The sequence below is a fragment of the Stegodyphus dumicola genome, chromosome X1 (assembly GCF_044657685.1).
Source record: "Stegodyphus dumicola isolate Sdum_Otavi_A_Nest chromosome X1, ASM4465768v1".
Lineage (NCBI taxonomy): Eukaryota > Metazoa > Arthropoda > Arachnida > Araneae > Eresidae > Stegodyphus > Stegodyphus dumicola.
The window spans coordinates 205,684,744-205,699,714 of NC_140780.1; the positions used below are offsets into that span (position 1 = coordinate 205,684,744).

The 14,971-nt window shown below is 33.2% G+C and overlaps 1 protein-coding gene across 3 annotated transcripts in view; it reads right to left on the reverse strand.

Annotated features, from left to right (window-relative positions):
* The window catches only part of Tomosyn (syntaxin-binding protein tomosyn), a 275,347-nt gene that overhangs the window by 112,639 nt on the left and 147,737 nt on the right, over positions 1-14,971 (reverse strand). For all 3 annotated transcript variants that reach the window (XR_015038723.1, XM_085808289.1, XM_085808288.1), the window contains exon 22: positions 4,128-4,250. Coding sequence is in view for 2 of the 3 variants with exons in the window: in XM_085808289.1 (XP_085664415.1) it covers positions 4,128-4,250 (123 nt within the window). In the remaining variant the exon portion in view is untranslated. The remainder of the gene's footprint in view (positions 1-4,127; positions 4,251-14,971) is intronic.

Below are 14,971 nucleotides of genomic sequence, written 5' to 3' on the forward strand. Positions count from 1 at the left end.
AATCACTCAGTCCAAAATAAAAGGGATGCATATGGACTTTTTAAAAATCCTATGCCTATTTTTATTAAAAACTTCCAAAGCTCTTATTCTGATGAGTTCTTCCATTTCTGATGAGTCTTCCCATGCTGCTCATATCTACTTTACATCAAAAAGTTCCATTTAAGGCAGTTCAACCACTCTCCTTCAGTACATAACCATAATCAGAAGTTACATTTATTCATTTTACAATTTGTGACTGTTTAGATCATTTCACTCTTCCATTAATTTTTATATGTATACTGTCATATGCATTTTTGTGTTTGAAAGTGAAACTTTGACAGGCACAGTTCTTAAATTACTGAAAATAAGAAACTTCAGGGTTTGAAACCAAGAAAAAATTTCACACTCCAGCAAAAATTATAAATGATAACAAAGTGTAAATATATCTAATTAACATCTCTTATAAAGAATAAAGATCAAACATCATACTATTTTGAAGTGTTTATCAGGAAAACATGAAATCTTCATATTATGAAGACTGTGTTTAATCCACATTTAGAGTATTTCTTAGTAAAGAAGGGTCTTAAGACTTTAGCATCTGCCCAATTACACTCGTGAAAGATGACCAGAACCTTGCTCTAATAGTTACACGATATCAACAGACAACAAAATTTAATATTTCTTTCCTCACTTTGCAGCTGCACCATGAGAAAGATAGGAAAAGGTTCATGAGACAGGCTTTCCAGCTGAAATAATCTGTGTTTTACATCTCTTACTTTTCTAATAAAGCTGAGCCATTTCTTCATACAAAGATCATAATAAGGCTGCAGTTTTTTTCTTCTTGAGAAGTCATGATAGATTGAAATCACATTCTATATTCATTGTTCAACAATACGCACATGTGCCATCAAGGACTAATTCACATAATCTAAGGCTCTATGCACAGCATTTTTTTTCAAGGCTCCATAGGCCTAATTTTCCTGTTTTCTATACATAAACACAGATTTATGGAAAATTACAGCATATCAGGACCCCTCTGCATAAGCTTAGCAAACCTAAATAATAAACGGGCACAGTATACCATGCTCCTTATGCTATCAGAAAACAGCTTTTACAACCAGAGAACATACCAATAACAAATCATTTGAGAAGGCATAATAAAAATATAGGTACACCTGGAGATATTAAAATTTGTAACCATGTAGAATCCCTTTGACACACTAGTGTATTTTTCCATAACTAATTAAACGAAACCAACCCTTCAAAATATATGCAGGGTTTTTTTAAAGGAGCAATCAGGCCAGAATTCTTCTTTGCACATGGCAATGCCAAGCATTACTGAAAACTTCTTTAACAAGAAGTTTCAATCCACACAAACATTTTCAGCAGACAACAATCTAATCGTTCTTGCTCTCAGATGCCCAAAAACTATTCCTTCCTTGTTAGCAAGTAGTGCAGCTTATTAACCATATCGTAAAAGTGACAATTACAAATAATATTTCTGAAATAATATGTGATTACTCTGACAAAGTAATTAACAAACAATATGAGAACTGAACTCAGCAATTCTGTTGAAACAGCAATGATAATATATTGCAATAAAGCGTCAAGATATAAATCAGTCTGGTATTAATATCTTTTCCTTCCACCTAAAGCATCAGATACATTTTTCAGTCTTTTAAGTGCACTGATTATACTCTTCCCTCAGTCTGAGGTACTGCTACAGATTGTTTCTTTAGCTGATAATGGCCAACCATGCAAGGGCAATCTGTCTTGTGTATTAATGGAAAAAATACATCTGTGAAAAACTCCCTAAAGGAAATTGGCTTATATTGATGTCACACAGGAAAAACCACAAAAATGCTCCCATTCAATGGGATTCGAGCCAATGTTAGTGTAGCAGTGTTCAACGGTTTTATTAACTTAGCTACTCAAGAGCACCTAGGCAATATACTATTAATATTTAAATTTCGTTGGAATGTTGCATAGTATATTAGCTTTCTAGGCTGTCATGTACTGGTTAGCACAAACACATAATTTATGAAATTTCATAATCTAATGCATGCATTTCAATCAAAAGTTAGACATAGTACAGCACATCACATCTCTTTGGAAAGTTTATATGTTCTGAGAGCAATGTTGTCAAAAGCATCTTACTACAAATGTTTCATGAAATGATTATTAAGAATGGACAAGATTTGTTAATTATGGCCAAGCATATGCAAATGCTATTTGCCTACTGTGTGAGATGGCTTCATGAAGACCTTTCTAATATAAAACAATTGAGAGTTACATTTTACTGACATAAGAATACATAAAACCAATGAAGCCAGCCCATTTAGGTCCACAGAATCATAGCTGGGGACAAACATGAATATTTTGCTGCTATAACAACTCGGCTACTGGCCACTTAAGTCTTTGCCGAAGTTGTGATATTAATTACTACAAGGAGAAGCTGAGTACATAAAATAGTATATAAGATATAAGGACAATGCAAAATTCAATGCAAAGGAAATATATAATACAAAATAGCAATATTTCTCATTCAGCTATAAAATGAATTTGATTTCACAGTTGGATTTCCCATACCATACATGAATTACAAAACCAAAATCACAGTGAGTAAATAATCCCAACAAAAACTAGTCCCCTTTCCTGAGGCAGAATTATACGAGTGTCACAAATAATATTATGTACATTCAGCACTGTACCAATGTGCATAATGTTACAGATGCTATGAAATAAACATGGATTCATAAATTATTGACACTGGGCATACAAGATTTGATATACAACAGGTTTGCTTTGCTTTGCAAATAACTAAACTTTTCTAATGCACTTCTTAAAAGAATCAAGTTTTCTATAATACCATTAATATATGCAAAATATTTAAATTTTATACCTCCTAATACCCTGGAGAAGTTCAAATTTCTTTTTCTCATTCCTTTCTTTCCCAATGTGTCTTTTTAGTCTATAATATGAATATTTTTCTTCCTTTTTTTTTCAAGAATTTCTCTACATGCCTAAAAATGCCTCTGGTATAGTAAAAAGTTTCTTCTTTTTCAATGGCTCGACAGCTCTGGGTGAGCCTTCTCCAGGCATCTCTACTTTTGACAACTGTTTTCTAGTTTTTAACCTTTAAAATATTAAGATCTCTTTTGACACAATCAGTAGTCTATCTTAGCGGGGATCTGCCCCAAGGTCTATTTTCCATGGGCTTCACCAAAAAGATTTTCTTACAGCAACGATCTTCCTTCATTCTAGCCAGATGGCCAGCCCATTTAAGTCTCTGTAATTTGACAAATTTTACAATATCAGGTTGTTTGAAAATTTTATAGAGTTCTAAATTAGATCTTCTTCTCCATGAATGATTCACTTGGACCCCACCGAGAATGCAACTTAAGATCTTTTGCTCAAAAATTCCCAGAGCTTCATCGTTACATAAAGCCAACGCCCAAGTCTCTGATGCATAAAAGAGATCTTATCAAACTTTTGTAAAGAAACAATTTAGTTCTTAATTTGAAAGCTGAATCTTAAATAACTCTTCAGGGCATAAAAAGATCTATTTGCAGCAATGATTCTTTTATATATTTCTGGTGCCAACATATTTTTATTATTTATCTCCATTTCCAAATAAGTAAAATGGTTAACTTTTCAAATTTATAAGTGCGAATTTATAAGTGTCTAAGCAGTAAGTCAGATTTTAAGCAAGGTAAATATTTAGTTCTATTTTCGTTTACAAATAAATTCTTTTAGCACTTTGTTCCAATGTCATAAATGTCTAAGAGCCGGTGAGATTCGGGCAATAATGCAAACGTCATCAGCATAAGCAAGTATTACTAAAACGTTTACTTGTCTCAAATGATGATTAAAATTTATAGTCAGAATCAGATTTTAAGAATAAGCAAAAAAAAGAATATACATATTACTTGTTTGAAAATTAAATGATGGTTAGTATTTAACAAGATAATTTATTTAGGTATAAATATTAATTTTGTTTTAAAATTATTAGTTATTCATTAACTGATTTTTTAACTAAATGTCCCAATACATGGAACATTGACAGATCACACATTACATTATAACAAAGTTATTAAAACTATATATACGAAATTAAAATGTATATAATATAAAAAAGCACATATTACCACTTGGTGTTACAATAACTGGCTGAGCACATCTAAGTTCAGGAGTAGGGGACAGTGTTAAAAGTATTACCAACACAGAACCAAGATTTGTGCCAATCCATAAAGTTGGTGCAGTTATAAAATCTGGAGGGAAAATAAAATATTAAACACATGTAAATATTTTAAAGGCATTATTTTATATACATAAAAGGTTATAAAAAATTTTCTGCTAAGTGTGAACAGGTGAATTGCGAATGCCTTATATAAGGTGCCCGTAAATGTTGTGACAAACTTCTGGGGAAGGTAGGGCAGATTATAAGGATAAAGAATTGCACAGGAGCCCATGCCCAGAAATGTCATTGTACGGGAAAGTGAGGATTGCCTCATTCGAGCGGTAGGTACCATATGAAGAGAATGGAACGCTGTGCGAACGAAGAGCTTGAAGACATGCACTTAGTGCATGGAATAGCTGAGGGTAATGGACGAGTCGCTGCACACATTTATTGAGAACACTTCCTCGAGAGATATCAACCATCCCATAGTTTGTTTGCATGCCTGCATCAAAATTTGTGAGACTACGGGTCATTAAGAAGTGGCAGGACAAGTGAGGGCAGGCCACGATCGAGTCACTCAGTTGTTAGGGAAGAAAGTGTGTTGGATATGGTGGAGAGTACTCCAAGGACCAGCATATGAACCATTTGTCTCAATTAAGAATGTCTCATACCAGTGTCCAGCGTGTCTTGAACACAGAGTCTTTCCGCACCTTTCGTCTCCAAAGGGTTCAGTTAGTGCTCTCCGATGACCATCCTAAATGTGTGCTTTTCACACAGTGTTTTCTGCAAGGAAATGCTTGTAATGTTAATTTCCCAGCTTATGTATTTTTCACGGATGAGGCCATATTCAATAGGGATGGCGTATTCAATCACCGCAATCAGTATTTGTGGGCTCAAGAAAATCTTCACGGTGTGCAGCACTACACGTCACAACACTTCATAGTTGTGTGGACAGGCTTGGTTGGCAACTGCTTAATGCTGCTTATGGATAGTGATCAAAAGTATCATTTATCATGATCCTATTGTGTCTGAAATGGATCTTGTGGCAAGACTCGCCTGTGCAGCTGCTACAATCAAAGAAACTCCCAGTGTGTTTGAACATGTCTGGCAATCAATGGTCCATCTGTGTCGGGCATGTTTGGCATCTGATGTTGCAAACTTCGAGCATCTGTTGTAACATTCAAGCTGGCATACACCATTTGTGTTCCCATCCAATAAATGTTTCAAATTAATAACTCTCTTGTTTCCTTCCCCATTTTCTATCTCTGTTACCACTTAACCAGACATTTCCGGGTATGGGTCCTATGCAATTCTTAATCCTTATGATGTGTCCTACCTCCCCTAGAAGTTTGTCGCAACATTTACATGACATACTGGAAAATTAATGCTGACCCTGTTTAACACATTTTTTGAAAAGCCTCAGAAAAAAACAGTTAGTAATCACTAGATTATACTAAATGGCAGCTGAAGGAATAAAAGCTTTAAGCAGATTCAGCATACACTGTTCCTGATGAAGATTTATATTAAATAAATAGATTTCCTTACATGTCTATGAATTCTACTATGCTGCTGTAAACAATATTTAATCTCTTAATCTTGGCCCCCCAATCTCAGTTTCAGTGAAAATATATTATTAAGGAAAAACGTTTATATGTTTATTTTAACAGAAAATTTAAAAAATTCATGAATTCTTCAAAAGACATTTAAAACAATTATTATGTTTATTAGTAATGCTAAATATTCAAAAGGAAAGTTTAATTTCAAATTTCAACATTTTTCAGAAAATAATATTTTCTTTTATTGTTTAATTACACTAAATACAACTAATAATTATAGTGAAGATAATATTTTATATAGTTTGCGAATATATACTGATTAACTATTAAAGTGGAGAATCTAATAAATCTCATACGATATTTAAAAACAAACCTACTACAGTACAAAGTCCGAGATCCTGAATCTTCGTGACTTAAGCGATTCCTAATTTCGAAACTTTCTGGATTTTAGATCATCAAATCAAATTTAGTAAAATGACATGAAGAAATTATAAAATTAAGAATATGACATAGTTTTTTTTTATAAAATAATGAAGTATTTATGACTTTATAAGAATCAGAATTTATAAAAAAACTCAATATATATCTGTTTATTTTATTAAATACTTCTTTAAATGCAGATTTTTAAAGTTGTTTCCTTTTTTTTTTTTTTTTTTTTTTTTTTTTTGGGTGTGTGTGTGTTAATAGTTTCTCTTTAATTTTATAGGTAGGCATGATTTCTTGTTCACTTACAATGTTCCGCATGTTGAAGTCCTGTACCTAATTTGTTGAAAATTACCACTAAACTATCAATCAAAATCATTTCCATTCTCAGAAATATCTTTGTAACTTCTGTCTCTATCAGTAGCGATATGTTTTGGATTTAAAACCATGCTATAGATTTCTCAGTCTGTTAGTTTATTTTTAATTTGAGCATTATCACTGCAATGAAAAATTTCTGTTATATAATCTTTGTTATCGCTTTGCCACATTTCTTCACAAATTCCATTAACTGAGAAATTTCGCTTTCTAGAGTGTCCAAAATATATGCCAAAATTAAGTTCCTGTTTTGCCAAATTCTGAAACTCCTCTTTCTTAAGGCAAATTATGCTAATGGTGTTTTCTGCATCAAGGCTGCTATAGAAGAAAAGTATCAAATATGCTTCCACTTTGTAGATATTGCTACAGTCCAGAATTAGTCTTTTCTACATAATCAAAAGTTAAAACTCTTAATTCTGATAAGACAGCTATAATAAAAATAACTTCAAAAATAATAGCCTGGAGCAAATTAGTTAAGAAAGAGTGCAATTTCCTATGTTAACAGAACTTAATAATTTCTTCTGGATCTAATTCTTTCTCTCTTCCCACTGTTATGTCAAGAAAAGAAAACCAGTGTTAGCAACATCCCATTCCAAACAAATATGCCCTGGGATTTCAGGTATTGTTTAGGTCAGCCAGAAAAATATTAACTCCCCATTATCATTTAAGAGGTGAAAGTGCGATCGCAGCTAATGTCAACCAATGTACTAGTATGTGTCTTTGGCTATGGTGTGATTTCTCCAGCCAGCAGGAGTTTAAATGTGACATTAAGGAATTTCAATTACTCTGGACAAAAATCGCTTTTACGGCAGACAGTGCTTTTTTAGATAATCACCAATCCTAAATTTTGGAAAAAAAAAAAAATGCTGATGGTTTGGATATTGGACTTATGGATTTTGTATTATATTTCATTAATTCACAAATTTTATTATTTTCTCATCTAATTCCCAAACTTTAATTTTTTTCATTCAGAGAGTCATTTCTTCTTAGAGTTTCCTAAGATTTATTTACAAGCTCTGTTACTGTGTACTGTGTAAAATTAAGTTCCCAAAAAGAGAAGACAAAACTGGCATAGATTTATTATTGCCCTTGAAATTTACAAAACATCATTAAAATTTATACTAACCTATTTTTTGGTAGGGGGCTTTATTTTACATTTTACATAAGTGTGCTTCTCTTTCAAGCAGAATTTATTATGACCAACTGGCATTTTTGAGAATTTTTTTTGTTGTTGTTTTGTAGTTAACATTTTTGCAGAATTTTGTTACCTGGCTCAGATAAATTTCTTTGCTCCTCAAGATCAGGTACCCATGTTAAAGGCTCTTTAAATTAATTGTTTCATTCAAAATCTACACTACTCCAACAAATAATAAATTTTGTAATAGTAAATGCATAATTTTTACCTTCATTCTGTATTAGTAAGTATGCCCTTTTACATGGATTTCTACACTGAGATACTCAATTTTGGAGTAAAAATGCATAACTTCTGTTGTACATTTAATTTCTGGAGTATAAATGCTTAATTCTATATTTAATTTCCAAATCATATCTATGTGTCTCTTGTACATTAGCTAAATAAAAATCTTATACACATTAACCTAACATCATGGTAATTCACCACTAATTTAAAGAATAGAAACAATACACTAGATATCAATTCAACCAAAAGTTGGAAGGTCATTGGATGCACTGCCAGCCAAGCTTGCTACTCTATTGGCCATATCTACGCTGACATCTTGGTCCTGCAACCACAGATCTAAGATCACATACCATCACACAACAGAGAGCTCCAGTGGGATTTAGATTCAGGTATTCAGTAGACTACAGCAGGCATAACTCAGGTAAGTGTTCCCCAAACTATGCTTCAGTGGCTGTGTCCAGATGAGTGGCTCATTTTTCAGCTGAATTGCACCATTCCCTGCAGGATATATAACAGTCACGATTACGAATGATCAGCCAGACTACTCTAATATTCAGAGACTCATCTCGACAGTAGAATGAAGATTCATCCCTACAAACAATAAGATGTACACAATAGATCCCCACAAACAATACATGTCTGAAAACTAATGAGCAATGTACAATATTATAGGTCAGGAGCACTGGTTTTCAAAGGAATGTAGCCTACATTATACAGCTCATTGTCTGTTTGGGGTCTTATCATGGATGTGGCTTAATTTGACTAAGATACTATGAAAGTGATGCAATTGCTCTTCTTGCAGTCTCTGAAAGAACCAATAGTCTGTATCAGTGTTTCTCAACTGGATTTACTCCAAGGACTGGTAAAATATTTCGATACGTTCTCGCAGTCCGGTAAGTTTAGTAATTCAACCGATTGGCACAATTTTTTCACATAAATAAATCATGAAGACAAAAATTATTTTTAACGCATTTTTGTTATAATTTACATATGTACATTCAACTTACTTAAAATATTGCATCAAGAATAAAATTACCAAAACTTAACTAAAACTCAAAAAAAATTCGTACAAGAATGATATATTTATTTTTTAAAATTAATATATTAGCAAAAACAACAATGACTCAAAATGTAAACAGCGTAGGTAGATACAAAATAAGCAAAAAATAATTTACCAAATTATAGGAAATAAAAACAAAAATCAATTTTGGGACAGATAACTGGATATTTCCTGGACTGGCAAATATTTCTTGCAGACTGGTTCTGGTCTGCAAACCCGGCGGTTGAGAAACACTGGTCTACATCAAGCATATCAAAATCAATGGCCCTTGACTAGAGGCATAGCTAGAGTTTTCAGTGTCTAGGGGGGGGCTGAAGATCTTGCATCCTGTATGTGCACAAACCTGTAGATGCTGTGCCCGGGGACAGATGTTCCCCCTTGCCCTATCCCAGATTTGCCAGTACCCTTGACTAATTTTTCTATGGCCCTCTGTTCACCCCAGAGAAAATCAAAATGCATAAATGTACATATTAATAAAAGTTAGAATTCCACCGAATATTAAAGCCTATATAATCTTAGGTGCTAAAAAAAGACTCTTGAAATGACCTATTTACAAAAGAAATTTTCTCAACCATTGTTGAGGAGTCCCAGGTCATTTGTAAAACCATTACGTTTAAACACAAAAAATCAGCAGTGTTTCGCTAGGATTTGAACTTCAGACCCTCTGACTGCTGGCTAGATGTGCTTTCTAATTACACCACAAATACATGCTGTACAGAAGGGGAGAATTCCTTTTTAAAGAGAAATTAACAGAAATTTGATAAAATCACTAGTGTGAGCAGTACATCTAAAGATATCAGAAAGTTTCTGCAAGTAAAAGATGGCATGTGTTTCTCCTTATCAAACATCTCAAATGAAGACAAAATTTAATAAGAACTAAAAAAATAAAAAACTCCAAGGAAAGACTCACACGCATTCAATCAAAGATGGTATGTTAATTCTGTATCTTTTGACTTCTTAAAAACCAAAAACTCTCTCAAGAGATACATAACTGTTGCCCCAAAAAATCTTTCACATAAAAAATAATTATTGCAAATAGAAGACACAAGTGTTATCATGGTACATTAATAATTATCATCTTTTCCCTTTGAAGTGGGAAAATTAAACTTCCCACAAATATAATACCGAAAAAGTTTACAAAAAAATCCTGACACTAAAACTGCATATAAAGGTGGTAAGGAATACAAGTAAAATAAAAAAAGTACTAAAATTACAAAAAATGTGAAATACTACTGCTAAGGAAAATATAAAAATGCTATCATATAGAAAAAATTTTAAAAATATTTTATATGTTCAGGTGATTTGGAATTTGAACTCAGTACTTTCAGAACCAGTAACTTTCGGCAACTCTTTATTTTCCAGGATAGAAAAATCTTCCTTCTTAGGCTTTGTAATATTAGGCAGTCTCTTACAGTTGTCATTCAGATAGGAATGTTGACAGACAGTTGTAAAAACCTTCTCTGCTGTTGAAACTTCCAATGGATAGGGATTTTAAACTGCTAAAAATAATTCCCCACTCAGTTTTAACTCTTGCATGATGACTTACTCTATCTGTACCAGGAAACTATTTCAAAATACTACCAAAATAGAGGGCAAAATAATCTTTTTCTGTTATAACTGCTATTAATCTATCATCACTGCTATGATTTTAAAGAGGGGGACATAGTGTTGTCTCCCTCTTTAAAATCATAAGATCTAGATGTCTTCTTCTTTGATATTTTTAAAGCTCCAAGATATCCTTGGTGAAATCTCTTTCTAAAAGCTTCATGCGCATTCTGGATGCAACACAGTTTGCATTTAAAAAACTTGGCATTAGTATCACGCCTGCAATTAACAGCAGAATTATTTTTAATTTCGCTTAAGAAATTTGAGGGTGTTATGGCTCTATGATTTGAATCTGCCGATTCAGACTGACCTTCCCAAAGACGTTTTTAACATTCATTTCATGATACCAATTAGACACTCTTACCTAGGGGATAAAAGCTTCCAAATAATGCAGTCATCCATCTGCTTAGAGACATGTTTAAAATCAATTAAGGCAAAAGTATTACTTTACTTTTGCCTTACTTACGGAATTAGTTCCACTGTCAGTATACACAACTGAGGGTCTTCCATGCCTTGAAACAAAACGATGGAAAGAAAGTAAAATGTTTCTGTTGATAAGGAAGTTCTAGGTGAACGCAGTAGTATATTGTGCTCATAAGAAAACACACCCATGTTTTCTTTTGGTCTCTAAGAAGTAAAGGACCAATAAAGTTAATTCCAGTAATACAGAAAGAAGTAGCATCTTTCACTCCTTATGCTGACAATGATGGTGCTGGAGGGTTCATATTTTCGAGAGAATGGCATTTACAAACAATGCAAGTCCATATATTAGACGAAATAGTTCTTCAATCAGATAAAAAAACAAAATTTTTCATTCTTCTCTTAGAGAATTTGAGATTTGAGGAACTCCAGCATGTCCTTTTTTCTTTTGCTCTTAGATGGCGATGGGATGGTTGCTTCAGTAAAATGACTTAGGTTTTAAATTTAGATATGTAATCTCTTTCAAATATTGCAGTTTTGGAACACAAAAAAGGATTTAGAGGCTCTAGTCTTTTATCTTTCATTCCCCTGAAAGTAGTGATTTGAACAAAATGGATAATTACTTTTTCTGCATCATTTATTTCAAGAGCAGTAAACTCATTTTTCTTGTCTCTTAATTTTGCAATTAGTATTCACAAATTGATAAATCCAACCAACTACTCTAATAAATTTTCTATAGCATGAAAAATGGTATTTAAAAAGTCACAGGAATTGACATTAATCATAGATGAAACCATCTTCCTTTTCTTTTCTTTGATAATTTCTTCTTCAGTGCTAGTGAAATCATTCCTTGACCATTCTTCTGGTGGTAAATGAAGCCTCTTCATTTACCACTAGAAGGAGGTCTATAAGGAAGGTCTATAAGGAAGGTCTATAAGAAGAAGTCTATAAGAGGTCTATAAGAAGGATATTTATAAAGGAGGTCTCTCCTACCATTATGATTCCACTGAATGGGGAGTACAGAAGCTTCTGTTAGACAAACTGGCTGGGTTTAATATCCTTGGAACACATCTCCAAAATTCATTAGAAGTTACCTAATTTTTTGTACTCGTTTCTTTATGAACACATACATCCCAAACTTTGTCACATCGTATCCATGCTGATACGGTAGATGAAAGAAATAAACTTTATGACGTATGAAATCTTTCAAAATATTTGCAGCACGATATGCGGAAATTGTAACTTCAAGTAGTTCTAACCTTTATATTGTAATTTCTTGCTTTCCACAGAAGCCACACTCACTTTAGCTTTTAAGAAGTAAATATGAAAAAACTATTTAGTTTCAACGTGAACAAAAGTTCAGTTGAATATGTAATTTTACTTGCACCACAGAAAAAATGTAGATATAGCCTCTACTTGAATGTCTGCGTGTATTTATCTCAGTGTTTTCAATTTTTGCAAGTGATTTAAGCTATTTAACCACTTACACAATTCAGACTCAGTTTCTGCATGAACTGCTTGATCCCAAAATAATTTCCCTCTCCACAAGCACTGCAGTAAAAGCTTAGGGAGTAAAGTAACCAGAGAAGACATTCCTAGCAGATCAAATAGCTTATGAACAAATCCTAAAATTGTCCCTCTAGTTATTTTCGCAAGCAAGTCTTCAATAATAGTGAAAATATTTATGCAAAGCATATCACTTTTACATTCCTAATACATTCTTTAGCGTATTGCTTGGGTTAAGAAAGCCATCTAAAGGATCGGTATATTCCCAACCAAGGAGATCAAATTTTCTCTCACTTAACACATACATAGCAACTTATACAAATTGACTAAGTTCCTCATTGCTACTGATGTTAGTTAAACAGCAGTCCACATAAAAACTTTCTCAGATGTTTTACAATTTTCAATGGATATTTATAAAATAATATAAAATAATTATACTGTAATTTCCTTCTCTCATTCTATTCAAAGTAGTTTACAACTGGTAATGAATCACGTAATTAAGCAAAAATAGGCTACATGAAATACCAAAAAAGAGACTACAGTGTCAGAAGTACTTTAATAATCCATCAGATTTGCATCGCAAAAATCGCAAATAATCTCCATCTCTAGGATTGATGCTTATTTGTAAAAAAGGCCTTACGCATATCAGACATAGCTTCAATTGGCCTCATGCGAAATTTATTAAGAATTGAAAGAATTCATTCAATGAGATTCATTCCTTTCTCAACACAATCATCAAGACTAGGTGCGTCTTTCTGCTTTGCTGAAGCATCGAAAACAGGTCTAATTTTTGTGGTAGCATTTTCTTTCACAACTTTTTTATGAAGCAAATAATAGCAAATTCAATTTCATTATCTTAGATCTTTTCTATTGTTCCATTTTGCTGTCACTCTTAGTATTTCCACAGAAGCTTCACATAGTACATTTTTTTATTTTGGTCATTTGTATTATTTAATCTTTTAGCAGCTAAATCAAAATTATCTTGAAAGTGCATATTTTTTTGAGCCATGGTGAAAGCGACCATCTTTCACTCTAACAGTGTTTCAGAAATGTTCTCTTGCAACTTTATGAAACTCTAATTGATTTTCCCTTTCTTTTCGAAAGGCTTCAAAATCCCCTTCAAACCAAGAGACCGTAAGTTAGGATATTAACGCTTCCTTACTCAACTTTAAATGCTACATATAATGTGGAGTTATTTAAGATCTCTGAAATGTTATTTTTACTCAAGTTAATTTCATTTCTATGGCTACATGTCCCAAAGCTAGAAGTTGGAAACCTCTTGTCATTAACTTACCCACTTTATGAGCTTCCATTAAGATTTCATTTGAACCAGAATTTTGATCATTAAGACTAATACCACTTTTCGACTAATTCATTCATCCATCCCCTAGTAACAATTGAAAGCACAGTACTTTTATGCTGCAGAAGAGGACTGTTGACCCTAGGGGTAAAACATTTTCATCACAGCATTATTGTCCTCCTTGCAGAAGCAATCTAATGCTGCTGCTCCCCCCTCTGCAGGAAAGCCAGCAGAACAGACTGCTACAAACACATGAAGAATAAGAAGTTCACAAGGCTATTTACAGCAATGCGTAAGTCTTCGCAGGCTACACAGTCTTGTCCTAATCACCGACTAAGCGATATCACTGATGGTCCTGTGTTCAGATAGAGATTAAATTTAGGACTTAACAAGCACAGTCACAATATTACAATCTAAGATACAAGAGACTGCATTACAGATATATGACTTAACATTTAGAATACTTATCACATATTATACCACTTTCAGACTAACTTCACAGAATGCTATTGAACAATGCATTGAAGGTGCTATTAAATTACTTGCTCTGTTGAATGAAGCAATTATGATATCAGAATTGAACAAGGTAATAAACATAATACATTTGAAGCAAAGATTGAATTTCATTGTTACAATAAGCAGCAAAACGAAACAAGGATTATACATAGATGCAGTGTGTATATAAGTGCAGTTACAATTGAAAACACACACAAAAAAAGCATGTATGCAGGTACTATTAAAGGAGGTGTTTATACTACTAATGAAACTTTGTGTAATGAGGCCTACTGTTGTGCTTCTGCTTTGCAGAGTGTCACATTACATAGTATTACAAATCATAGAGACTTATGATGTTCTGAGAAAAAGGTGGGCATTAGGTATTGGTTAATTTCTGATCGAGCAAGGTGCCAAGTGCTAGGTTGCCCTATTGTGCCCACTTACAGCTGAGTTCTTTGTTGTACAGTACATAATAAGTTTTCTCAGCTTTATTCTGGTGTTGTTCTTAATCAAATTTTAAACCCACTGGGACCGAAATTGCTGGCTTGGTTCTTTTGATGAAGATGAGCAGTGTCGGAGCAAGAGAAGAGATAGTGATCTGGGTCACCCACTTCTCCACAGCCACAGGTATCTGATTCACTTAGGTGGAAGA